The 27,859-nt window shown below is 44.7% G+C and overlaps 1 protein-coding gene and 1 pseudogene across 2 annotated transcripts; both read right to left on the bottom strand.

The window, feature by feature from the left end:
• LOC101337981 (uncharacterized) overlaps positions 1-23,804 on the bottom strand; it is a 56,057-nt pseudogene extending 32,253 nt beyond the window's left edge.
• Positions 1,064-9,882, bottom strand: LOC101337397 (uncharacterized). 2 transcript variants are annotated; one of them, XM_019928900.3, is made up of 3 exons: positions 8,093-9,880; positions 4,537-4,660; positions 1,064-3,147 (listed from the first exon to the last, which is right to left on the bottom strand). In XM_019928900.3, exons 1-3 carry the CDS (start codon positions 8,126-8,128, stop codon positions 1,241-1,243), a joined length of 2,067 nt encoding a protein of 688 aa, XP_019784459.3. In that variant the 5' UTR covers positions 8,129-9,880; the 3' UTR covers positions 1,064-1,240. The 2 variants fall into 2 exon arrangements, with proteins under 2 accessions (XP_019784459.3, XP_073652433.1); XM_073796332.1 differs by lacking the exon at positions 4,537-4,660 and having other exon boundaries at positions 8,093-9,882.
• Positions 23,805-27,859: the final 4,055 nt, after the last annotated feature.

Raw genomic sequence — 27,859 nt, 5'->3', positions numbered from 1 at the left:
CGGCTGGGCCCCTGAGCCATGGCCACTGAGCCTTCACATCCGGAGCCTGTGCTCCGCAACGGGAGAGGCCACAACAGTGAGAGGCCCGCATACCGCAAAAAAAAAAAAAACAAACAAAAAAAACCCTTCCTTGAAAACCACTGGGGAGTTCAGGTCTTTTGAACATTAGCTGCCCATTCTTCTTGCTTGATGCCCTACAGTAAATGCTGTACTTCACTTCATCATAACCTTGCGTCAGTAGATTGGCTGTGCTGCACATGGGCAAGTGGACCTGAGTTTGGTTCAGTAACACAAATTATGGTTCTACCTGACCCTTGTAGTCTAACAATAAATGACACTGAAAATGTCATTGAAAATTTGTATATCATGGCACATGGCTCCTTTATAGGACCTGGGGACGAGGTCCCCTCAATGGTGCTGGGAATTATGTGAACAAGGGAATAAAATTCATGTTGGTCACAGAAGCACTGGGGGTTCTCACAACAAAGGCCTCCTCTTCAGGGTGGCTTCTGACCTCTCCAAAAATCGTGGCACCAGTCCACCAATTAGGACCACAGAGACCTGCAGTCTTCCTTTCAAGGCCTTGGGAAGCAATGAAAATTAATCTTTCACCTCTACATGCTAACAGATCACAATTCTGCTTCCAAACCCCCATGGAAGAGAGAAAAGAACCGCCAAAATTAAAGATGCAAGAGGAGGCCTTTACAAAAGATCACAAACCAGAGCAACATGCAGCAAGCAGTTTCCACATTGGTAAATTAGAACCTGGAAAAATTCATCACAAGTATGATGTGAGAACAATGATGTCCCTGAAAAAAGTAGTCCTTCTTAGCAAGCTGAGGATAGGTCCTTTGGACCCAACCTGAGTAAGGTCCATTCCCTAACATCAGAGAGAAAGGAATGAGGATCCTGCTAAGGGTTTGGGCTATTCATAATTTCCTCACACAGATGGGAGAACACAGAGTTCTGCTTTCCTGAGCCTGTTGGAGTGGTGCCTTATGTACAGGGGTGAAATGGCTTCAGCCACAGAAAGTGGCAGTGACATAAATCTAACAGCAGCTCTGGGCAGGTTACAAGGTATAATGCATCTCCTTAAAGCCTTAGATGTAACTGAAACTTATGGGCAATCTTGCATGGTGGGTGTTTGAATAAATGAGGTTTAAATTCAGATAAATGGCTCTCACACAGTCTCCTCCAGTATTGCTATACTGAGTGAGGAAATAAAACATTCCCTGCACATTTAAGGCTTTTCTCCAGCATGAACTCTCCAGTGTCTGAGGAGGTTAGGTTTGCGGCTAAAGGATTTCGCACATTCACTACATTCATAAGGTCTTTCTCCCGTGTGAACTCTCTGGTGTTGAATGAGGTCAGATTTGTGGGTAAAGAGTTTCCCACATTCACTGCACTCATAAGGCCTCTCACCAGTGTGCCTTCTCTGGTGTTGAATGAGGCTAGAACTTTGGCTAAATGATTTCCCACACTCATTACACTCATATGGTTTTTCCCCAGTGTGAACTCTCTGATGTTGAATGAGGCTAGCACTTTGGCTAAAGGATTTCCCACATTCCCCACATTCATAAGGCTTTTCTCCAGAATGAATTCTCCGGTGTTGAATAAGCCCAGAGCGTTGTCTAAAGGATTTCCCACATTCACTGCACTCATAAGGTCTTGTGCCAGTATGAATTCTCTGGTGTTGAATGAGGTCAGATTTGCGGGTAAAAGATTTTCCACATTCAGTGCACTCGTAAGGTCTTTCTCCAGTGTGAACTCTCTGATGTTGAATGAGGATAAATTTGCGACTAAAGGATTTTCCACAAACACTGCACTCATATGGTCTTTCTCCAGTATGAACACTCCGGTGTCGAATGAGGTTAGAGAACTGTCTAAAGGACTTCCCACATTCACTGCACACATAAGGCCTTTCTCCACTGTGAATTCTCTGGTGTTGAACGAGTTCAGATTTGCAGCTAAAAGATTTCCCACATTCGCTACACTCATAAGGCATTTCTCCAGTGTGAACTCTACCATGTCGAATGAGATTAAAAATTTGTCTAAAGGCTTTCCCACATTCACTGCACTCATAAGGCCTTTCTCCAGTGTGAACTCTCTGGTGTCGGAAAAGGCTAGAACTTTGTCTAAAGGACTTCCCACATTCACTGCACTCATAAGGTCTTTCTTTAGTGTGAACTCTCTGGTGTTCAATGAGGTTGGATTTGTAGCTAAAGAATTTCCCACACTCACCACACTCAAAATGCATTCCTCCAGTGTGTTGTCTCTGGTGGTGAATGAGTTTGGATTTGTGACTGAAGACTTTTCCACATTCACTGCATTCATAAGTCCTTTCTCCAGTGTGAATTTTCTGATGTTTTCTAAGACTAAAGTTGTGGGTAAATAATTTTTCACGTTCTCTGCATCCATAAGGCTTTGTACCACTGTGAATTCTCTGGTGTTTAACAAGGCCAGAGATATGGCTAAAGAATTTCCCACATTCACCACACTCATATGGTCTTTGTCCAGTGTGAATTTGCTGGTGCTGAACAAGTCTGTAGTTGCAGTTGAAGGCTTTCCTACATCTGTTACACTCATAAAGCCCTTCTTTAGAGTGGACACTTTTATCTTGAACAAGTGTGTGGCTGTGGCTGACAACTTTTTCACATTCACCCCACTTGTAATGACTTTTTTCACTGTGAAAGGCCTGTCCACTCTTGCTGCCACTCTGTAGTTCCTCACTGTTGGGTGTGGCCTGGTGCTGGAGAAGGCCCAAGGTGGCTGGGAAGTCCTCCCCAACCTCCCCACAGGTGAAAGGCTTCCCTGGCACAAAGAAGTTGCAGCTCCTCACAAGCGAGGCCCTGTCCACATCTCTCTTCCAGGGCTTCTCTCCACTGTCATGCTTCTGTTGCTGGCGAAGGTTTGCAATGAAACAGAAGCATCTCACATATGTGCCACCCAAGTCTGGTTTCTGCAAAGGGTATACTCTTTGGTGCTCAGCTTGCTGCAAAATATCTTTTAAGATGGGGACACACATCTCACAGGGGTGGGTCTTCTGGGTGGATGGACCTGCCTTAGAAGCCCTAACCTGTGACTCTCCTTCTACAGATATACTCTGCTCAGAAGGGGTCTCCTCATCTTCTGTTCCATGGCAACAACCTGAAAGCAGAGAAACGCTGAGGAAATGCATGTTTACTTTGGTGGGAAAGTGAAGTCCCACTACAAAGGTGTGTCAGACACAACAAAGAATGAGCCATGGGTTTGTTCTAAAAACAAGGAAGCTGGGGGCAAGCTGAGGAAGTGGCTGCTTGGCAGCAGTGGGCAGGCCTCTGAAGATCACAAATGGGGGAGACCTCACCAGACAAAGGACACAAGGATGGGTTGCACCCACAGAGCCGAGGCAAGGCTTCCAACTCATTCCTCTCCCAACAACCTTCAGATGTGGGGCAGGCTGGTTGTGTCCTGCCCCAGTAAAATCCAAATGGAATCAAGTAGCTGGCATTCAAGGAATATTTAAGGATATGTGCACACCTCATGATACATGTGCGGGTCAGTGGGGGAGAACACTACAGAGAGAGAAGTACAGAGGAACAGGTGACCCATGGAAGCCACAAAGGTGAAGGCAGTCAGGAACTGGAAGTCACAGAAGAACTAACAAGTCAGCAAAGTGTCAAGTATGGGGAAAAGGTAGAAATGAGGTGCAGTCAGTGGCACTACTGGTCACTGGGCAGGCTCCTGGTTTGATATGAAAACAGCCATGATGTCATATCTTCCCCCAGCTGTCACTCACCAGGCCCAGGCAGGCTCTCCTCTGAGACCATCTTACCATGTCTACTCTGTGAAACAACCAGGGCTCTCTCTGCACCCTCCATTGTACAACTACTCAGAACCTGAATAACGCAAGTCTTATGAAAGACAGCATAGGGGAGTGGCCAGCACTGGCCTAGAGCAACTTGCCATATGACAGTATTCAGTAAAGAAAACATTACATATAATTGAATCACTTTGCTGTACACCAGAAACTAACACAACATTGTAAATCAACTATAGTTCATTTTTTTTAAAGTCTCTAATAAAATGAGATATTCCTGGAGAAGAAAAAGAAAACATTACAAAAAACAACTAAAGGAGAGTCTTACAAAAACAGCCCATGGATCATGTAAGTAATGACCATGATCTGGCACAGGCAGCCACAAAGAACTTTAGCTAGAAGAAGGGGGAAGAACTGGAGGCCATGGATCTGGACATAGTCACTCCACCAGGGAGAGGACAAGCAAGTTGGGATTCATTAAGCCAACTACAAGATTCCTGACTCCCAGACCCATCTCTGCACTTTTGGAGGCAACAGGTGTTAGGGATGCTTGGGGAGTCCATTACTCAGGGCATGACACACAGCTCAGTGCCGGCATCCACAGCACATCTGACAAGAAAGTAGAGGAAATTAGCAGAGCCCATGATCCAGCTGTGGAAAAGACAATGCTAACTCCAGGGAAAAAAGGAAAAACAGGACATCATCTCAGAACACTGGAAAGAGTGTGAAGGTCTTACCCAGGGATGCTACAAGTGCAAAGTTTTCCAGCATCACATTGTAGTACAGGAGTCTCTGAGCCTCATCAAGGAGCCCCCACTCCTCCTGGGAGAAGTCAATGGCCACATCCTCAAATTTCATACCCTGTCATAATGGAGACAGTTCATTCCACCATCAGCTTCTCTCCTATGATTCCAAGATCATCATGCCATGTTCCCCACTCCCCCCACCCCCAGCCCCAATCTATCCTCTGCTCACTCTACTCCCCACCTCAGAGGAGATACCAGACCTTGGTGCCATTAGAATCACTCTCTCATATTCCCACTGATTCTGTGTCTTCCCACATCAATAGGCAGATGAGCAGATAGGTGACATCTGACCTCTGGGTCTTGCATGTAGGCCACATTTCCTCTTGTCAATAAGGTGGGTGTCACAAACATAGGTTAGGGAGAGACACTGGCCACAGGGAAGGTGTGAGTGATCTGACACTGGTCTTTCCTTCACCCTTATGACCCCAACAACAGGGTTCTAGGGCCATTAGTTCACACTACCTCTTCACATGCACATCTTTCTTTGAACCACACTTCGCTCTCACAGCTGCATTCCCGCAGGGACAACTTCAAAGGTCACACAGCCTTGACATGATGGGGATAGTTCATTTCATGACCAGCTTTCCCCTTAGGATCCTAATTTCACCACCTCCCCAATCTATCAGTTGCTTACCCCTCTCCCTTCCCCACCTCATGAACATTTCCAAGCTCAGGTGGCACTGATACCCATTGTCTCATCATGGTCCTTTTGATCACTGTATCAGCCCTCAATAACAAGCAGGTGGGTAGACAGATGTCATCTAAGCTCTGGACCTAGCACATAAAGCCACAACACCCCACTCTTCTCAGGCAATTCCCCTGGGGTTCCCCAGATCATTTCTCCCAGACACCACCAATCTTGGGCTCACCCTTGACACTTATGCCAACACCAGGGTCCTGGAACCATGAGTTCATGCTCCCTCTCCATGTGTACATCACTCTTTCCACAACAACTGTCTCACAACTTCACTCCCACAGCCACAGCCTCCCTCCTGCTCTACACCAAAATCATCTCCTCAGCCTCTCTATTCATTACTCAGTATATGTGATCCACAGAATGCTTGGCAAATTCAAACACGATCAAGTACGACCCTAGACTGTGACAGTTCCCACTGACAAAGGCAGCCTTGGATCCTGCTATGAAGGCCTCCTTCCTTGACTGTCCCTTGCTTCAACCTCACCCACTAAGAACCACATCAGATCTCAGATACCCATGGCCCTACTCCACTTGTGCTGCACTTGATGAACCCTCACCAGTCATAGCTTTCCTTTCTCCACCTAACCCTCATTCAAGGCCCAGCACCTGGCCCTCTACATCATCTGTGAGTTTCCCAGATGACCGCTTGTGTCCCCAAGCTAATCTGCCAGCCTGACTAGAACACCCCAGGTCCCACCAAGGGTTACAACAAAACCCTAGTGAGTTGGTAGAGCAGTGAATAAACACCAGCTTGTCTGAATTACTCCTGATGATGCCTCTGCTTCCATCTCATGTCCACTGATCCTTAAGAAGCCTTGGTTGCATGCCAAACCATTTACCCTTATAACCCTCTCTGTGACTAACTCCTTCACCCATGTTGTGACACCTACCTCCCACAACCAGGGGTCCAAGCAGGAAGCCCAGTCCACAGACCCATTCTCTTCTTCCTAGGCTATTATTACCATTATCCTCCTGACCAGGACTCCCCATACTAAAATGATCTACAGCTCCTCCCTGGTCCACACTGTCTACTACCTTTTGGATAAGTCTCCATCCCAAACTCCTCCTCAGAGGAGGATGCCCGCAAACTGCACTCTGAAACACCTCATACCCTTAAGAGGTCAAGAATAAAACTTCTGATATCCCCAGTGAAAATTACTCTTACTATGGACTTTCCCATATCAGTTGGTAGAGCTTCCATCCTTCCACATGCAAAATCCATACTTTCACTTCATCCCTGACTCCTTCTTTCAACCTCAAAATTAGAAAATCCAGCTTGCCATACCTAAAACACCAATCCAGAATCCAGCCACATCTCCCACCTCCATGGCCACCACCCTGGTCCAGCTACCAGCACACTCACACAGACTATAGGAGTATCCTTCTCCCTGGTCTTCCTATCACCTCCCTTATGCCAATACTGTTCTCCATGCTGCAGCCACAGGGAGCCTGTTGAGACCTGGGTCAGATCACCTGTCTCCACTGCTCCAAATTTTTCAGTGCTCCTATCACCTCCAGAAGAGACACCCAATTTCTCAAAAAGCTGTTCCAGGGAATTCCCTGGTGGTGCAGTGGTTAAGAATCCGCCTGTTAATGCAGGGGACACGGGTTCAATCCCTGGTCTGGGAAGATCCCACATGCCATGGAGCAACTAAGCCTGTGTGCCACAGCTACTGAGCCCACAGAGCACAGCTCACCTAGAGCCCATGCTCCATAACAAGAGAAGCAACTGCAATGAGAAGCTCACGCACCACAAGTAAGAGTAGCCCCCGCTCACTGCAACTAGAGAAAGTCCACGCGCAGCAATGAAGACCCAACGCAGCCAAAAAAAAAAAAAGCTGTTCCAGACCTGCCTCCTGCTCCACTGCTCTCAGCTACCATGAGAAAGAAAAGATACCTGCACGTCCCTGAACCCTCCCTCCCCTCCCCTCCAGGCCTTTGCACATTCTGGTACCTATGCCAGATCTGGTACTTTCCTCATCTGATTCCACTCGTTGTCAAAAATAGGAACCATCTTACATAACTCTAGGCCTGGTGTTTGTTCAAGGCCCCCAGGCCCAAGGCCTGGAAGAGTGGCAGAACAGTACCAGGACGCTATTACCCCAGAGACCACAAGGGTGGGGTGAGGACTAACGAGACCCTGAAATAAACTCCACAAACCAGTATCACTAAGCGATTCCATAGTTACAGGAATCTGTGGAAAAAGAGAGGTTGTTTGAGAGTTTGACCACCACGGCCAGCATCCTTGGGCTCAGACCGCTAAGTACCCTTGGCCAGCCCAGGAGCCAGGTGAGCTCGAGATGTCTGAATTACCTCCGGGCCTCAGTCCTGAGAGCAGACTCTTGCCAGCTGTGTAATCTTTTACAGGATTCGACATTTCCCGTATCTATTATCTCTCTTCTCGTCTCTTCTTCCTCTGAGCAGCCTTAGGAAAACTTTTAGAATCCTATCTCAGTGTCCCTCTTTTGCTCACACCCTTCAGAATGAAAGTAAATCTCCTCAGGCACAACTTCGCCTCACAGTCTGTGTCCTGCAGACATAAGACGGACTCCAGGTTTCCTGAATATTCCCGCCTCAGTCCGACCTCCCAGCCTTTGCACTTGCGGGTCCCTCCGCCTGCCACCCTCTCCCACGCGCCATCACACTGTCAGAAAAAGACCTACCCACAACCGGCTCACCGTCCCGGACACCGCGCCCCGAGCTGCAGGCACGTGAGCAGGCGCCCCGCACTTGGGTCTTTAGTGTCTGTGGGAGGTGAGGGCGGTGAGAGCCCGGAAGACAAACGTTTACCTGAGGCGGGTCCCTCAGCGCCGCCGCCGCCGCCATCGGAGTCTGTGGACGAAGCGGAGTCTGTGAGGCGTGGAGGTCCCGATCTCAGCCTGTTACGGGTCACCCCGAGGTGCGCCACCGCCAAGCCATGGATCTGCCTCTGTGGAGGCCTCTGACGCCTTCTCTTTTAAGACCCCTGGCTCCGAGCCTCTGAGTGGGCGACCCGACCTGAGAAAGGCCAAAATGACCGCCACAAGGAAGACGCCAGAAATCCCGCCCCGAAGCGAAGCCCACGCACGGAAGTACCTCTGCCCTGGGCTTTCATTGGCTCAACTCCGCCACCATTGGGCGCATTGCCCTCTGGGTAGTGTAGTTCCCACAGCTGCGCAGGAGGACATTCCCGGAGTCCACCTTGGCCAAGAAACGTTCTGCGCAGCACGGAGAAATATAACCATTATTTTGTAATAACTTTAAATGAAGTACACGCTATAAAAATATTGAATCAGAGACCCCTGGCGGTCTAGTAGTTAAGACTCCGCGCTTCCACTGCAGGGTAAGATCCCACATACCGCTTGACGGGGCCAAAAAAAAAAAAAAATTAAATCAGTATGTTGTATACGTGAAACCAATATAACATTGTAAATCAGCCATACTTAAATTAAAAAAAGAAAGGTTCTGGGGCACTGAGAGTAACGCTGGGAAATGACTAACCTTGGGGGGAAAGGAATGTGATTATCCCTTTTTAAAGGGGCGGTTCGCGGGTCTCCGGGGAGCGTTGTCTGCCACGGATCATTTGTTTAGAAACATTATTCCGGTCTCTGTAAGCTCAAAATGGTCCCCTGTGGCTAAAAAGATCATTCCAATTATTTCCAAAGGCTACAAATGCGAGCGGACATATTCTCATTCAGACTCAAAATGCATCCGCTCTTAGCTGGAATGTAATAAACGTTTTATTGCTATTCAAATACATACAGTTAGAAGTGTTGGTTGTTTTTTTAACTCTGTATGTTTAGTTAGGGCCATGACTTGGAAGATGAGTAACGATGTTTAGGCCTCCCTGAAATAGGAGGACAAGAAGTTTTCTCTGCCTCTGTTTCCCAGAGAACATCTGTCATGCCTGTATCCTCACTGATTGTGTCTAAACCATAAAGCAGAACTGTCTAGCCACTTAATATTTCTTACTCAATGACCAAAGATATATTCAGTTCCCTTAGGAATCTGACATCTATCTCAAATGGAGAGCAACTTATGAAATTGTTTTGGTATAGTGTAGTGCCTGCTCAATGAGTGATAGTGTTCTCAGGCAGGGGACATGTGCAAAAGGGGCATCTGAACCCCATCATCTCATCTTCTTGCTCGGAGGGGGTTATCATTTCTCCAGTGATTGTTGGGGCTGTTGTGCATGAGGAATAGATGATATCGGAAAAAAAAAGTTGTGAAATGCGAATTATAAGGAACTATTTATAATGATTATGTAGTTAGTCAAAGATAGTGGCAGAGATAACTCTGGGGAAGCATCTGAGAAGGGTGAAAAAAGTTAAGACCTCAATAATTTTTATTAGGAGATACTAAAGTCTGAGAAGAGATGAGTTAAGCTGAGCTCAATATTTTTCCCTGATTTAAACATTTATTTTTATTTTTATTGGCATATAGTTGATTTATAATATTATGTTAGTTTCAGGTGTACAACATAGTGATTCAAAATTTTTATAGATTATACTTCATTTAAAGTTATTACAAAATAATGGCTGTAATTCCCTGTGATGTACAATATATCCTTGTTGTTTATTTATTTTCTACATAGCAGTTTGTACCTCTAAGTCCCCTACCCCTATCTTGCCCTTCCCCTCTTCCCTCTCCCCACTGGAAACCACTACTTTGTTCTCTGTATCTGTGAGTCTGTTTCTGTTTTGTTATATTCACTAGTTTTCTGTATTTTTTGGATTCCACATGTGATATTTGTCTCTCTTTTTCACTGAGCATAATACCCTCCAGGTCCATCCATGTTGCTGTAAATGGCAGAATATCATTTTTTATGGCAGAGTGGTATTCCACTGCATGTGGGCATGCGTGCATGTGTGTGTGTGTGTACCACATCTTTTTTATCCATTCATCTGTTGATGGGCACTTAGGTGGCTTCCATATCTTGGCTATTGTAAATAATGCTGCTATGAACATTGGGTGCATGTACCTTTTCAAATTATTATTCTTGTTTTCTTTGGATATATACCCAGGAATGGAATTGCTGGATCACATGGCAGTTCTATTTTCAGTTTTTTGAGAAACCTCCATTCTGTTTTCCACAGTAGACATTAACTGCTCTGGGACATCCAAGGAATGGGGAAACGATCACGGAAATAAATCCAACAATAACAGCAGCAGCAGCTGAGTCTCCATGAACCTCAATGTGCACCTGCCCCGGGCTGAAGGCTTCAAGTGCCATGATAAAGGGACTGTCCCCAGTTCGGCAGCTAGACTCCCAGGTTTGAATCCAGCCTCTTGAATCTGATACTTTCTGTGGTGTGACCTTGGGGGACCCACTTCATCTTTGTTATCCTGGATTTCCCCAGCAATACAGTAATAGCTCCCAATACCCAGAGTGCTGTGAAAATTAAAAAGAAATTCTCAAAATGCAAATCCTGGAATTCTGGTACCAGTACAGGCTGTATTTTGTTGCTTTGACTGACCGTCACAGAGGCTACGGTGAACATCTTCATCACCTCCCTGTCACAGTCAGTGAAGTAAATCTTGGGGACCTCTAGAGTGGCCCACAGATTCCCTGGGATTCCACAATGAGACCTCAGTAACCTGAAGACACGTCTTCCAGTGGACCAGAGGGTTCTAGGAAGCTCCATTTGTTTCTCACAAGCACCTGGAGACAGAAGGGCCCAGAGGTATATGGCTTGGGGATATCACCTGCAGGTGTGGCTGGTGGTGTAGCCACTGCACACAGAACGGGCACCTCAGCTCCTCCAAAGACCTGGGCACAGGGCTGCTCTTTATCCCCATTTTACACAGGAGACAACCCAGATAGTGGATTGTTTTGCCTGTTGTCCCAGTGATGGCTGGTGACGAGATTTAAACCCACATTGTATGGGCCACGTTTGGGGAGTCTGATCACTGACCTATTCTTTGGCTTCCAGAAGGGCTTCAGAATGTCTGTCCTAATACCACCTGGTCCACCTTTTTTTTTTTTTTTTGTCTGCATTGAGTCTTTGTTGCTGCGCACAGGCTTTCTCTAGTTGCAGCAGGCAGGGGTTACTCTTCGTTGTGGGCGCAGGCTTCTCATTGCAGTGGCTTCTCTTGTTGCAGAGCACGGGCTCTAGAGTGCAGGCTCAGTAGTTGTGGCATGCGGGCTTAGTTGCTCTGGGGCATATGAGATCTTCCCGGACCAGGGCTTGAACCTATGTCCCCTGCATTGGCAGGCGGATTCTTAACCACTGTGCCACCAGGGAAGTCCCACACCTGATCCACCTTAAAGTCCTGCTCCAACCCACCAATCCCCAAGATAGACCAGGAAAATGGGTGAAAACTACAAAGCAGGGCTTTATTATATTATTAAATGTCTAACTTAGGAAAGTGATGAAGTGTGTTAATAATGCAGACAAATCTATAATGCAAATTAATTGTGTATGATAAATATGAACATTACATTGTGTATAGCATACAAATTTGCAAAAATTAATTTATTTTATTTATTTGGCTGCATCGGGTCTTAGTTGTGGCATGTGGGATTTTAGTTACGGCATGCAGGATCTTTCATTGCAGTGCGTGGGCTTCTCTCTAGTTGTGGTCCGCAAGCTCTAGAGCACGCAGGCTTAATTGCCCCAGTGCATGTGGGATCTTAGTTCCCCAACCAGGGATCGAACCCATGTCCCCTGCATTGGAAGGCAGATTCTTAACCACTGGACCACCAGGAAAGTCCCCAAATTTGCAAAAATTAAGAAATATTTTTCCGGAATTGAAAACAATTACTCCATAAAGCAAAAGAATCACTTATGTTATTCAAGGAGTAAAACGGGTAAAATTCCAATATATCTTTGTTATTTCACTGTCCTATTTGTGAAAAGGAAATAGCCCTAACTCATAAAGGAAAACAGCCTAAATGATATGAGCACACACTTTACCAAAGACATACAGATAGCATATACACATCCGAAAAAATGCTCATCATGAATCCTTAAGGAAATCCAATTAAACCAACACTGAGATAGCATGACAAACTTATTAAAAGGGCTAAAATTGGGGACTTCCCTGGTGGCAGAGTGGATAAGACTCTGCATTCCCAATGCAGGGGGCCCGGGTTCGATCCCTAGTCAGGGAACTAGATCCCACATGCATGCCACAACTAAGAGTTCACATGCCACAACTAAGGCGCCTACCTGGCACAACTAAGACCTGGCACAACCAAATAAATAAATAAATATTTTTTAAAAAGGAGGGCTGGGCTTCCCTGGTGGCGCAGTGGTTGAGAGTCTGCCTGCCGATACAGGGGACGTGGGTTCATGCCCTGGTCCGGGACGATCCCACATGCCGCGGAGCGGCTGGGCCCATGAATCATGGCGGCTGAGCCTGCGCATCCGGAGCCTGTGCTCCACAACGGGAGAGACCAGAACAGTGAGAGGCCCGCGTACCGCAAAAATAATAATAATAATAATAAATAAATAAAAATAAATTTTAAAAGGAGGGCTAAAATTAAAATAATTAAACAAATCAGGATTCACTAGGATGTGAGGAAATGGAACCCTCATACACTGCTGGTAGGAATGCAAAAAGATAGTCATTTTAGATCAAAATTTGTTTAGTTCCTTCAAAAGTTAAATATTCACCTACCCTATGACTCAGACACTGCACTCAAAGTTATTGAAAAAAGATAAAATATATTCATTTTAAGAAATGTACACAAATGTTTGTATCACGTTTATTTTTAAATTGTCAAAAATCTGGAAATAACCCAAATGTCCATAAATAGATGAATGAATAAACAAATAGCGATTTATCCAAATATAAGATTACTCAGCAAAAGAAAAAGGTTAAGTATTCACATAATGTCATTGATGAATCTCAAAGTAGTTATACAACATAAAGTAAACCTGGAAAAGGGGTAAATATTTAATGATTCCCACCATATAAATTCTACAAAATGCAAAGGTATCAATTTTAAGTGAAAGTAAATTGATGATTATTTGGAGGGAGGGAAGGGCAGGGCGAGATTATAAAAGGACATGAGGTAAATATACAGCAATGGATATGGCCATTATAACTATGATTGTAGTTTCACAGGTTCATACCTACAGCAAAACTTATCAAATATTATACTTTAAATTATGTATATAAGAAAATGTATAAAGTTTAATTCAATGTAAATTATACCTTTAAATAAAGCTATAAAAAATGGCTTTACATTTCACAAATCTGTGCATCCCTTTTAAGAAAATAAATTTGGGAATGCTATAATGACCACCATGTCTCTCCTCATGCCCTCTGAGAATCAGTCTTGCCTCAGTGGAAGCCAACATTGGTGAGCAATGAAGGATGTTTCCAACCATGTCAACAGGAATACAGACTGGGCCACAAAGCTACATCCCAGGACTACAGATCTCCATTTTCACTACCTTTGTGTTCCCGCCTCTGCAGTAACGGCCTTAAGGAGAATATCAGTGAGAGACTACAGGAATCCACAAACCTTTACATGGGAGACCAGTGGTCAGCTTCCCTGAGCACACTGGGATGGTGACTGATGCAAACTGTGGGGACCTGCCAGGTTGTAAAGGTAAAACGTCTTTGGCCATAGAAATTGGCAGTGACTTAAATTTGGCAAGAGCCCTGAGCAGATCAGAGAGTATAACAAGCCACACATGCTTTCATATAACTCAAACTTACAGGGGATCTCCTAACTGTGAACATTTGTACAACACTGAGTTCAGATATATGGCTCCTTTAGTGCCATTATAATCAACAGGACAATCGCACATTTCCTAAAAAGCTAAGGCCTTTACACAGTGTGAACTCTTTGATGTTGAAAGAAAGTAGATTTTTTGCTAAAGGATTTCCCACATTCATTACTATTACAAGGTGTTTCACAAGTGTGAACTTTCTGATGACGGTGAAGTCTGGAGCTGAAGGTGATAGATTTCCCACATTCATTGCACTCATAAGGCCAGTCTCCAGTGTGAACTGTCTGATGATCATGGAGGCCAGACCTAGCAGTACAAGATTTCCAATGTGCACTGCACTCATAAGGCCTATCTCCTTCGTGAACTCTGATGATAACGGAGGTTTTTGCTATAGGTAAAAGACTTCCTGCATTCATTATACTCATAAGGCGTTTCTCCAGTGTGAACTCTCTGATGATAACAGAGGACAGACCTATCAGTAAAAGACTTCCCACATTCAGTGCACGCATAAGGCCACTTTCCAGGGTGAATACTCTGTTGCTGAGTAAGGATAGAGCTATAGCTAAAAGACTGTGCACATTCACTGCACATGTATCATTTTTCTCCAATGTGACCTTTTTTGGGATAAACGAGCAAAGATTTGCAGCTAAAGGATTTTCCACATTTGCTGTACTCGTACTGCCTTGCCCCAGTATGAACTCTTTCATGTTGACTGAGGGTTGAACTCCACTTAAAAGATTTGCCACATTCACCACACATGTAAAGCCCTTCTATAGTGTGGACTTTCTGATGCACAACATACAAGCATTTGAACCTGAATGCTTTCCCACAGTCCTGGCACACAAAACACTGTCTACCAGTGTGGACACCCTGGTCCTGATCAAGTGTGTTTTGGGGGTTGAAGGCTTTCTTGCATTCTCCCCGAGTATAATGAATTTTTCTTCTTCAACAAGTCACCCCACACTGAGAGATTTTTTTTGGCTTCTCCCGGGAGTGAGTGGCCTGTTGCTGGAGGTGTCCTGACAAGACTAGGAAGTCCTTCCCAAGCTCCCTGCAGGTAAAAACCTTCCATGACTCCTGGAAATTGCAACTCTTCACAAGTGAAACCTTGTCTACACTGCCTAAGAAGGGTTTTTCTCCCATGTGCTGCTTCTGGTGTTGTTTGCTTGCCCTGAAATAAAAACATTTTTCACATGCCCCACACCTCGAGTTTCTAGCTGTGTTGTGTTCCCTGCTGCTCAGCCAACTGGAAAATGACTCTCAAGACTGGACCACAGGGCTTCCCTGGTGGCACAGTTGTTAAGAATCCACCTGTTAATGCAGGGGACATGGGCTCATGCCCTGGTCCGGGAGGATCCCACATGTCACAGAGCAACTGGGCCTGTGTGCCACAACTACTGAGCCTGCACTCTAGAGCCCACGAGCCACAACTACTGAAGCCCATACGCCTAGAACCTGTGCTCCACAATGGGAGAGGCCACCACGGTGAGAAGCCCATGCACCTCAGCTAGAGAAAGACCGTGCACAGCACCTCAGCTAGAGAAAGACCGTGCACAGACCGTGCACAACAACACAGCCAAAAATAAATAAATAAGTAAATAAATAAATATTTTTTAAAATAAAAAAAAAAAGACTGGACCACACATCTGACAGGGGTGGGTCTTCTGGGAAAATGGAGCTGGACTGGGAGTTCTGGCCTGTGAGATTCCTACAGAAATGCTTTGTTAAAAGGGTACCTCTGCATCCTGTGCTCCACAGCAGCAACCTGAACCCAAAGAAATACTGGTGAAGTATATGTTGACATTATAGGAATGGGGCAAGCCCATCACAAATGTGCATCCGTCACATCTAGGCATGGGTCCAGGGATACTTTTGAAGACAAGCGGGTTGAACTCTGAAGAAATGACTGCTGTGCATTGCTGGGCTCCTAAAGTCACTGAATGGTGGAAACCCTACCAAGGGAAGGACACAAAGACAGTGTATAACAGAAGGAACAGAGGTAGGGTTTACAACTTACTCCTCTGTCATTGGCTTCCTACAGAACCATTCCTGTTGGTTGACATGAGGCTGTGTAGAAGAATGTGAATGTATCCATCCCATGAAAATCAACTGTAACAGAGTAGATACTGTTGAAAGTCAATATAAGGATATATGCACACCTCCAAGCACAGCATGTATGGCCTCATGTTGGAGAACACTACAGGGAGACCTGTCAAAGAAATGGTTGAGATGTGGGGTTTAGAGAGATGGAGATTACTGCTGGAAAGAAGCCAGAGCGGAAATGATAACTACTAGAACTGACAAGTTGGCAAAGTATCAACAATGTGGAAGAACAAATGGCAATGGGATGTGGACACAGGCAATGGAAACAAAACACTGGTTGAATGGGACAGATCTCTGGTATGGTCTTACACACAGCCCTGGTGTCACACCCTCACCAACTGCCATTCACCAAGGCCAGGCTCCCTCTGAGCCCACTCTTCCATGACTGGAGTCATGTCTATCCTGTGATGCACAAAGGATTCTCCCCCCAACTACTAGCTGAGCAAGTACCTGGGACACATGATGCAAGTCCTAAGAGAAAAACAGCACAAAAGAATGGCCAGGGGGCTTCCCTGGTGGTGCAGTGGTTGAGAGTCCACCTGCCGATGCAGGGGACACGGGTTTGTGCCGCGGTCCGGGAAGATCCCACATGCCGCAGAGCGGCTAGGCCCGTGAGCCATGGCCGCTGAGCCTGTGCGTCCGGAGCCTGTTCTCCGCAACGGGAGAGGCCACAACAGTGAGAGGCCCGCGTACAGCAAAAAAAAAAAAAAAAAAAAAAAAAAAAAAAAAGAATGGCCAGCACTGTCCCAGAGCAACTCAGCACAAAAAACGACCAGAGAAAAGAGATCTATGTGAGTGATGCCAGTGAGATGACAGAATAAGAGATACTAGCATTCATTCCCCTTCCAAAAACAATTAGACAGCTATCAATGAATAAAAATAGCCCTGGGGTGGATGTGGGGTACAGCATAAGTGTCCAATTAAGACAAACAGCAACACAGTGGAGCAAAAGAAGGAGAATAACTGCACAGAAAGGATCGCTGGGAAAACTGGCTTAGCAGAGATGGCTGGATGGTTAGGATCAAAGTACGTAAGTGAGAGCTACTTGTGTCAGCCACTGGGCTTGTGCCATCATGGTCCCTAGTGGCCTGCTCTGTGGAGGACCCTTGCAGGCTTTGTCACTGACAACAAAGAACCCCTCCGATAGCAGCAGACTCCCCAGTTTTCACATTAGAGGATCCTGTAGAGTTCATCAGCATGGATTCCAAAGGAAATCTCCTTAGCCATAACATCCTCAATGGGAGAAAAGGAAATCAGTGGATTCCCAGCAGTCTTTGTCACCAAAGACTCCAAAAGCCATTGCCACCACTGCATACTACTGCTGCCATGGTCACTGAGGACCCCTACAGTCTTCACCACTCTGATCTCAGCTGACAGATCTGCACAGAGACTATATTCCCAGGGTCTTCACTGGAGTCAACACCACAATACCCCACCCAGCCAGCACCCTTGCATTCACATGAAGGTGAAGCTATTTCTCTAACCAAAATTTACCCCAAAATGTTGAAAGAAATGACTGATTCACCACACATACACACATCAACACAAGGATAAAAGAAACATGAAAAACAAGGAAACATGATACCATCAAAGGGACATAATAATTTTCCAGTAGCCAACCTCAAAGAAATGGAGATCTACGAACCACCAAAGGATTCAAAATAAATGTTTTAAGGAAGCTCAGTGAGGCGGCTTCCCTGGTGGTGCAGTGGTTTAGAATCCACCTGCCAATGCATGGGACACGGGTTCAAGCCCCGGCCCAAGAAGATGCTACACTCCATGGAGCAACAAAGCCCGTGCACCACAACTACTGTGCCTGTGCTCTAGAGCCCATGAGCCACAACTACTGCAGCCTACACGCCTAGAGCTCGTGCTCCGCAACAAAAGCCACTGCAATGAGAAGCCCGCGCACTGCAATGAAGAGTAGCCCCCACTTGCTGCAACTACAGAAAGCCCGTGTGCAGAAACGAAGACCCAATGCAGCCAAAAATAAATAAAATAACTTTTAAAAAAAGGAAGCTCAGTGAGCTACAAGAGAACACAGATAGATAACTCAACATGATAAGGAAAATGATACAGGAAAAAAACAAGAAGTTCAGAGAGACAGGAATCATAAAAAAGAATCAAACAGAAATTCTGAAGTTGAAGAATACAACAAATGAAAAGAAAAATGCAACAGAGTATCAACAACACACTTGGTCAAGCAGTGGAAAGAATATGTGAACTCAAACACAGGTCATTTATCATCCAGCCAGAGGGGGGAAGAAAGTGAAGTCAGCATAGGTAAACTATGGAATACCATCAAGCAAAACAATATTTGCATTACTGGAGTCCCAGGAGAAGGAGAGATAGAAAGAAAAAGTGTCAGAAAGTTTGAAGAAATAATGTCTGACTTCCCAAGTCTGGGAAGAGATGTGAACACCCAATTCATGATGCTCATAGGTCCATGTACAGATTCATTCCAAAGAGGATATTACCAAGACACATTATAAACAAAACTGTCAGTAAACAAGCAAAAAAACCCAAACAGAATTTTGAAAGCACGAAGAGAAAAGAAACTTCTTCACACAGGGAACCCTCATAAGGCTATCAGTAGATTTTTCAGCAGAAATCTTGCAGCCTAGGAGAGAGTGGGATGATATACAGTTGGTTCTCTGAATCTGTGAATTCTAAACCTGCAGATAGAGAGGGTTCACTCTGTTCACTGTACTATGTCATTTTATATAAGGGACTTGAGCATCTACAGATTTTGGTATCCACACGGGCTCCTGGAACAAATATCCTGTAGATACTGTATTCAAAACACTGAAGAAAAAAACTGTCAAACAAGAATATTTTACCTAGCAAAGCTGTCCTGCACAATTAAAGAAAGACTTTAGACAAACAAAAGCTGAGGGAGTTCATTGACACTCAGCCTGACTTCTAAGAAATGCCAAAGGGAGAAGAGACTACTTAGTCCTGGGCCTTGCACATTTTTCTTTCTCTCCATCTGAACTCAAGGCCTCTGTTGCAACCATGCTCCACCAGATCACTGGTCAGGCCAAGAAGCATCCTAGCTTGATCCCCCTCTTTGTATTTATTACAGTGGGAGGTACTGGAGCAGCATTGTATGTCTTGCACCTGGAATTGTTCAATCCAAATGTTAGCTGGGACAGAAAGAATAACCCAGGGAGTTCCCTGGCAGTCCAGTGGTTAGGACTTGGCATTTTCACTTCTGTGGCTGGGGTTCAATCCCTGGTCTAGGAACTAAGATCCCACAAGCCGCCCAGCGTGGCCAATGAGGAAAAAAAGAAAGAATAACCCAGAACCCTGGAACAAACTGGGTCCCAATGATCAATACAAGTTCCACTCAGTGAATGTCGATTACGGCAAACTGAAGAAAGAAGTTCCAGATTTCTAAATGAAATGTTTCACTATAATGCTTCTTAGAATGAAGGTCTTCCAGAAGCCATCTGCACAATTTTCCACTTAACCAGGAAATATTTCCCCTCTAAATGCATGAAATCACATTGTTGTTTTGTGTTGGGGTTTACAGTGATTAATAAATATCTGAAACTTGAAAAAAAAAAAAGCCAAAGGGAGTTCTTCAGGCAGAAATGAAAGGATAATAAATAGAAACATGAAAACATAGGAAAATATAAAACTCACTGGTAAAACTGAGTATGTAGTAAAATTCAGATTACTATAATACTGTGTTGGTGGTGTTTAAATCACTCAAGTATAAAAGTTAAAAACAAAAGGATTAAAAAAAGGGATTAGAATAATTACAGCCACAATAATTTGTTAATGGATACACAATATAAGAACATGTGAACTGTGACATCAAAAACATAAAATGTGGTGGTGGCAGGGAGAGTAAATTCTGAATGGTGTCAGGAAAACTGGATATCCACAGGTAAAAAAAAAATGAAACTGGACCCCTGTCTTATACCACTTATAAAAACTAACTTGAAATAGATTAAAGACTTAAATGTAAGACCTAAAAACGTAAAATCCCTTAAAGACAACCTAAGGAAAAAGTTCTGTGAAATTAGTCCTAGTGATGATTTTTCTGGATATCACCAAAGCACAGGCAATGAAAGCAAAAATAAACAACTAGGACTACACCAAATGAAGATACTTCTGCATAGCAACGCAACAATCAACAACAAAAAGAGGCAATCTACAGAATGGGAGGAAATATTTGCAAGCCATTATCTGATAAGATGTTACCATTCAAAATATACAAGGTATTCAAAAGACTTAATAACAAAAAAATAGAGTTAAAAAATGGGCAACGGACGTGAAGAGAATACATACAAACAGGCCACAGTTATATGAAAAATGCTCTTCACTAATAAGGTAGACTTCATTAGGCTCACTACAACATTATATGCCTCAAATCATTACGTATTAGAGATCAGTACAGCAGATATTAAGCTACAAAAGAAAGGAGAAAGCAGTGTAAACAACCCAGCCCTGGCTATGACAGCAACTACTCAGAAAGCTAGGCAAGGAAGCAGTTCCCATGGTCCATATGTGAGAAGAAGACAACATCCTCTGAAGAAAATGAAGGGAGGAAAGAAAGAGCCTAGTCCAGGTCACTGGGAAGAGTAAGGAGGAAAAAAAAAGAGTAAGGGACTTACTCTTCAGCGAGGATACAAGTGCAGAGTTCTCCAGCATCACTTCGAGGTACAGGCGTCTCTGAGCCTCATCAAGGAGGCCCCATTCCTCCCAGGAGAAGTACATGGCAATGTCCTGAAAGGTCACACCACCCTGTCATGATTAGTACAAATGAAACTACGAATATTCTCTGAGAACCCACAATCCAACTCCTCACACATCTCCACAATCATCCTCTTTCAAAGCTCCCCACCTCAAAGGAGATACCAGGCCCTGGTGACACTGATGCCCATGCTCTCCTCAGGGTTCCATTGATTACTGTGCTCAGCAACAAAAGATGGAGGGGCGGGGGGCCGCAGCAGCACATAAATGCCATCTCAGCTCTGGGCCTGCCAAGCAATTCCCTTGGGGCCTTCCAGATTGTGCCTCCAAGACACAAATTTGGGCTCATGTTTCACCCTTAAGGCCCCAACTCCAGGGCCTGTGGACCATCAGCTCACAATTCTCCCCTTGTGCACATCATTGTGTAGACACATCTCTCACATCTTCAGACCCCACAGTTGCACTTCCCCAGCTTTGCCACCTTCCTGCCCCACACCACAGACATCTCCCTGGACTCACCCATGTACTTGGCAAACGGCATCCAGAAGAGTGCTTGAAAATTACTAACATGATTTAGTACAACCCCAATCCTCTGATGCATCCCACAGCCAGGTAAATTCTCAATGTTGCTTTGATGATTGATGTTGCCTGTGATCTTTGTTTCAATATTAACCACCCAGAGCCACATGTGAATCTCAGATATCCATGACCCTCTTCCACTTCCATGCTGCACTTGCTGTCCATTCAGCCACCACAACCTTCTGCTGTCCACCCAAACTTCATTAAAAGCCCAGTCCCACATGCCCGGCACAGTGACTCTCCCAAGCCCATATTCGCCCCAGACCTTATTCACTAGCAAGAATGAAACATCCTACAACCCATCAAAGCTCACCACCAAATCCTGGTGAATTCATACAGTACTGAATTAGCAGGAGCCCTGCCTCAGTGTCATCTTGTCTCAATTACTCCTATGCCTCCTGGACATAGGAGCAGCTATCTCCAGTCCATTCATCCCATGGAAGCCTTGGCTACTTGCTAGATCAACCCACACCATTTCCACTATCACCCCTCTCCCTAATCTCTTTTTGTGAGGTCCAGCAACCCCAATAGTGTCAAGGAAGAAAACTACTCCTTAGTATGCAACCTAGTCCTTCTGACTCTCCAATAGCGTTGTCACTAAAACCTGCATTCCCTTCCTAAACAACATCCACAGCCCCACCCTGGTCTACATAATAGCCACCACTTTTGGAAGTCTCCCTCCTGAAAGCCTTCTCCAGATTTCCAGACCTGTGTGTCCAACTGCCCACTCCACTAACTGTTCTCTGAAACTTTTCAGAGTCTTAACAAGACCAAAACAAAACTTCTGATGTTCCTAAGGAAAATTAACCTACCACCAACTTTTCCATCCCAGTTTGTTGGAGCTTCCATCCTTTCAGCTGATAGGATGAAAAACTCTAGGGTCAACTCTGGCTCCTCGTTTTTCTCCCTCACCTACACCATCCAAAGTCTACTCAGCTCTTTCATTAAAAATGGACCTGGAATCTAACCTTTTCTCCCACCTCCATGGTCATAACTCTGGTCCATCAACACTCATCTGGATTATAGCAGTAACCTCCTCCTGAATTCCCTGCCACCTGCTTTAACCCCATAATCTTTTCTCCACCGTGTAGCCAGGTGGAGCCTTTTAAACCTAAATAAGACCAACTCCTTTCTCTTATACAAATCTCCCATTATCTCCGTAATAGACGCCAAGATTCTCAGGCAGCCACATTACAGGCCTGATTCTTGATTCCCTGCTCTTTGTTCTTAACAGAAAGAATGGAGACCTACTGTACCCTGTTCCCAACTCAGTCACACTGAGCATTTGCTCATGCTGCTATATGTTCCTGAGATAACTCCCACACCATATGTTTACACTGGTTGCCAGAAATAGGAACACCACTATGTTACTGATTGGCCTGCATTGGGGTACTGCCAGGGTCCCCACAGGCAAGAGACAGGAAATCAGCACGGGAAGTGCCTCAAGACACCAAATTTCAGACACTATACCGCTGATGTCAGGACTAGTGAGGGCCTGGGACATGCTCTCTTTCCTTGTGTAAATTCCCTAAGTTCTTTTTTAACCTCCAGAATATGTGGGAAGAGGAAGGAACCATGGCTGGGTTCCATGTGCACAGGACTCCCCCGTATCCCCACCCAGCCCTGGAACCAGGTGACTTCGGATTAATTTACTAACCTCTGTGTTTCAGTCTTCAGAGCTGCCTATTACCAGATCTCTGACCCTGGACAAGGACTCTACTTATCTGTGCCTCACTATTCTCATCACGCACATTCCCGACTGTTCCCTCTCTGAGCAGCTTTTTGGTAAACTTTTAAAACCCTAATATAAGGGCTTCCCTGGCAGTCCCGTGGTTAAGATTCTGTGCTTCCACTGCAGGGGACTTGGTTTCTATCCCTGGTTGGGGAACTAAGATCCCACATGCCGAGTGGTGCGGCCAAAAAATAAATAAATAAATAAAACCCTAATACAGACTGTGTCCCTCTTCCATTCACAACTCTCCATGGCTCCCAAGTCCCTCTGTTTGCCAATCCAGGCGTGACTCCCCCTCACACTCATTGTCCCCTAAAAACAAAGGCTGGACCCCAAGTTTTCAGAAGCCTCCCGGCTCAGTCTTACCTCAAAGCCTTTACACATGCCGGTACCTCCGCCTGTAACCCTCTCCCACGCGCCATCACACTGTCTGTGAGAAATAGGGACCCCCATCTTCCTGGACACCGCGGCCTGGGCTGCGGACACGTGAGCAGGCGCCCCGCACTCGGGTCTTCCTTGTCTGGTGGGGTGAGGGCGGTGAGGACCCGCAGGACGAGCGTTTACCTGAGGTGGGTCCCTCAGCGCCGCTGCCGCCATCGGACTCTGTGGGCAGAGCGGGGCCGGGAGCAGCAGTCCCTACCTCTACTCAGAGATCTACAGCCTCTGACACGGTAAACAAGTCCGAGGGAAACAAAAGTGGCCTCAACCAGGAAGTAGCCGGTAGTCCAGCCCTGACACGCTTCCTAAGACCGGAAATGCCCCTGTCCTGGTCTTTCATTGGAGCAACACTGCTCTACTTCTGGTGCAGTGTGTTCTGGGCAATGTAGTTCCCATAACTCCACAGGCCGGCGGGAAGGGGCACTCCTCATCCGCCCCCGCGGAGCAAAAGCCCTAGGCACCTCGAGGGACGCTGGGAAAAGGCGTCCAGGCTTCAAGAGTGAAGGGAGGGGCTTCCTTTCCTCTTAAAGGGGCCGAAGGCGGACTGCAGGGGAGTGTTGTCTGCAGTTCTTCAGCACTGTAAAGTATTTAGAGATGTAGGTGGGGAAACTTTCCTCTACCCAGTTTTTACCTTTTCAGCTCAAGCTCTGTAACAAAAGGCAATAACAAGAGAAAAACAAACAGGAGTTTATTGACATGTTTATACATACATGAGAGAGACAGGGTTGAGTAACTCAAATAATTGAGTTAGACACAGGAAGATGTGAGGGCTGACATCTGCAGGCAGAAAGAACCGCGGCCTTAGAAAGGGCCGCAAGTTTGGAGAAGGTGCTCCACTGTTACCGCTAATATAAGTAATGTTTGTAAAATTCTTACCTAATAAATAATTTAGGACATTAAAAAAAGAAAAAGAAGTGGCTTAGAATTCAATCTTATATAACACCTTCGACAAAGAACAATACATTTGAGGTGTAACAAAAGAAAGGAAAAAGTACTTGGGTCGCTAGGTATGCCAAATAATGTGGGAAAGTAACGTTGGTTAAGAGCTAATCTTAAAAAAAAGAGACAACAGGCCCCAAATGGAGTCACTTGTGCTAAACGCATGTCAGCATAGCAAGACTTAATATCGAACCTAACTGCAGTTTTAGCTTCTCCTAAGAATGTAATCTTAACCAGTCAGTCTGAATTTCCTGGCCAGCACTAGTGAGGTAATCTGCCGGCTAGACGCTTTTTATCTCCCAAAGGAGAGTGCCCTTCGTGAAATAATCTGTTGACCTTAAAAATAAAACAGTTAGGGGCTTCCCTCGTGGTGCAATGGTTAAGAATCTGCCTGCCAGTGCAGGGGACACGGGTTCAAGCCTTGCTCTGGGAAAACCCCACATGCCACGGAGCAACTAAGCCTGTGCACCACAACTACTGAGCCTGCTCTCTAGAGCCCGTGAGCCACAACTACTGAGCCAACGTGCCACAGCTACTGAAGCCCAGGCGCCTAGAGCCCGTGCTCTGCAACAAGAGAAGCCACCACAATGAGAAGTCCGTGCACCACAGTGAAGAGTAACCCCTGCTCACCGCAACTAGAGAAAGCCAGCACACAGCAACAAAGATCCAACGCAGCCAAAAATAAATTAATTAATTTAAAAAAAATAATAAAATAAAACAGTTATTTTACCAGCAGAAATGGGTTTATTCAGAAATAACAGAGAATTATAAATCGGAACAAGCAAGCAATGACAAAAACCATAGGCAAGTCCAACAAAGGAGAGGGATGTTATTTTACAGAAAAAGGGAGGAAGTCAGGACATTATTTTGAAAGAAAGTCTATTGGAGAAAAGAGAGTTTAGGGTAATGAGTGTTTCTCATTGGTGGAGTTGCTGGGGTACTAGGTTTCTTGTAGTAGATGCGATGTACATCTTTTCCTGTTGGGGCCTGTAACTGATGATTCTTTCCTGTTGATGATTCTTCTGTTGGATTTTATAATTGACAATTCTTCCTGTAGTTGATGTTCAGTGGTACTTCTTGAGAGCTCCCCTTCTGGCCGCTTGACCACATATTAGTGAGGTTTCCCTTTATCAATATTCACAAATTCGTTCTTTATGACCTCCTTGTCTCACCCCCCTCTCTGCCCTTAAAAATCTTTCCTTTTCTGTAGCCCTTTGGAACTCCTTTCTAATCGCTAGATGGGATGGTCCCTGATACACGAATCATTCAATAGAGCCAATTAGATCTTCAAATTTAATCAGATGAATTTTGGTTTTTGCCACTAGTTAGCAAAGTTTGTTATGTAAATTCCTCTTGTGTTGTCTCCAGGCTAATAAGGGTCTAAAGTTGTCTCTTGTGATTAATTTTTGTCCTTTGTAAATTTACGTCCTGCTCTTAGGCAAATAGGAGGAGAACACAGTGCCTTTCTTGCATTAACTGCTTCTTAATTTCCTTTAGTTCAAAATAAATATGTCAAAAAGGCATATTTTTGGGTAAAATGAAAAGGAGGTCATGTTTCAGGGATGGAGTCATATTTTCACAAAGAAACTAAATAAATGATCAATAGGAATGGGCAAAAGACCTAAATAGACATTTCTCCAAAGGGGGAAAAAAATTGGGCTGGCCAAAAAATTCGTTCGGTATTTTCTGTAAGATGGCTCTGATTGTGCTTAGTTGTCTTTAACTTCATTCGAAACAATTTTGTTAGATTGTATAATGAGAGCTGTCGTATCAGAGTGCATTTAAAGAAAAAAATATCAAAATTGGCGCATTGTTTTGCAGCCATTTTAATATTGAAGATGGAAGAAAAAAGCAACATTTTCGGCATATTATGCTTTATTATTTCAAGAGAGGTAAAAACGCAAAGGAAAGATGTGTGCAGTGTATGGAGAAAGTGCTGTGACTGATCAAATGTGTCAAAAGTGGTTTGCAAAGTTTCGTGCTGGAGATTTCTCGCTGGATGATGTTCCATGATCAGGTAGAACACTTAAACGTGATAGCGATCAAACTGAGATATCAAGAACAATCAACATTATACCATGCAGGAGATAGCTGACATACTCGAAATATCCAAATCAAGTGCTGAAAGTCATTTGCACCAGCTTGGTTATGTTAATCGCTTTGATGTTTGGGTTCCACATAAGTTAAGTGAAAAAAACCTTCATGAGCATATTTCCTCACATGATTCTGTACTGAAATGTAATGAAAACATTCTGTTTTTAAAACAAATTGTGACGGTCAATGAAAAGTGGATACTGTATAATAATGTGGAATGGAAGAGATCATGGGGCGAGCAAAATGAACCACCACCAACCACACCAAAGCCCGGTCTTCGACCAAAGAAGGTGACGTGTATATGGTGGGATTGGAAGGCAGTCCTCTATTATGAGCACTTTTCAGAAAACCAAATGATTATTTCCAACAAGTACTGTTCCCAATTAGACCAACTGAAAGCAGAACTCGACGAAAGCGTACGGAATTAGTCAACAGAAAACACATAATCTTCCATCAGGATAACACAAGACCACATGTTTCTTTGATGACCAGGCAGAAACTGTTATAGCCTGGCTGGGAAGTTCTGATTCATCCGTCATATTCAACAGACATTGAATCTTTGGATTTCCATTTATTTTAGTCTTTACAAAATTCTATTAATGGAAAAAAATTCAGTTCCCTGAAGACTGTAAAAGGCACCTGGAACAGTTCTTTGCTCAGAAAGATAAAAAGTTTTGAGAAGGTGGAATTATGAAGTGGCCTGAAAAATGGCAGAAGGTAGTGGAAAAAAAGGGTGAATACACTGTTCAATAAAGTTCTTGGTGAACATGAAAAATGTCCTTTATTTTTACTTAAAAACCAAAGGAATTCTTGGCCAACTCAATACACATGGCCAATAGACAAATGAAAAGATGCACAACATCCTTAGCTATGAGAGAAATACAAATCAAAACTACAATGAGGTACCACCTCACACCAGTCAGAATGACCATCATTAAAATGTCTACAAATAATAAATGCTGGAAAGGGTGTAGAGAAATGGGAACCCTCCTACACTGTTGGTGGGAATGTAAGTTGGTGCAGCCACAATGGAAAACAGTATGGTGGTTCCTCAAAAAACTAAATATAGAACTACTATATGATCCTGCAATCCCACTCCTGGGTCATATATCTGGACAAAACTATAGTTCAAAAAGATACATGCACCCCTGGGCTTCCCTGGTGGCACAGTGGTTGAGAGTCTGCCTGCCAATGCAGGGGACACAAGTTCGTGCCCCGGTCCAGGAAGATCCCACATGCTGAGGAGCAGCTAGGCCTGTGAGCCATGGCCGCTGAGCTTGCGCCTCCGGAGCCTGTGCTCTG

This window comes from Tursiops truncatus, chromosome 19 (genome assembly GCF_011762595.2).
Source record: "Tursiops truncatus isolate mTurTru1 chromosome 19, mTurTru1.mat.Y, whole genome shotgun sequence".
Lineage (NCBI taxonomy): Eukaryota > Metazoa > Chordata > Mammalia > Artiodactyla > Delphinidae > Tursiops > Tursiops truncatus.
This window is presented reverse-complemented; position numbering and strand designations above follow the sequence as displayed.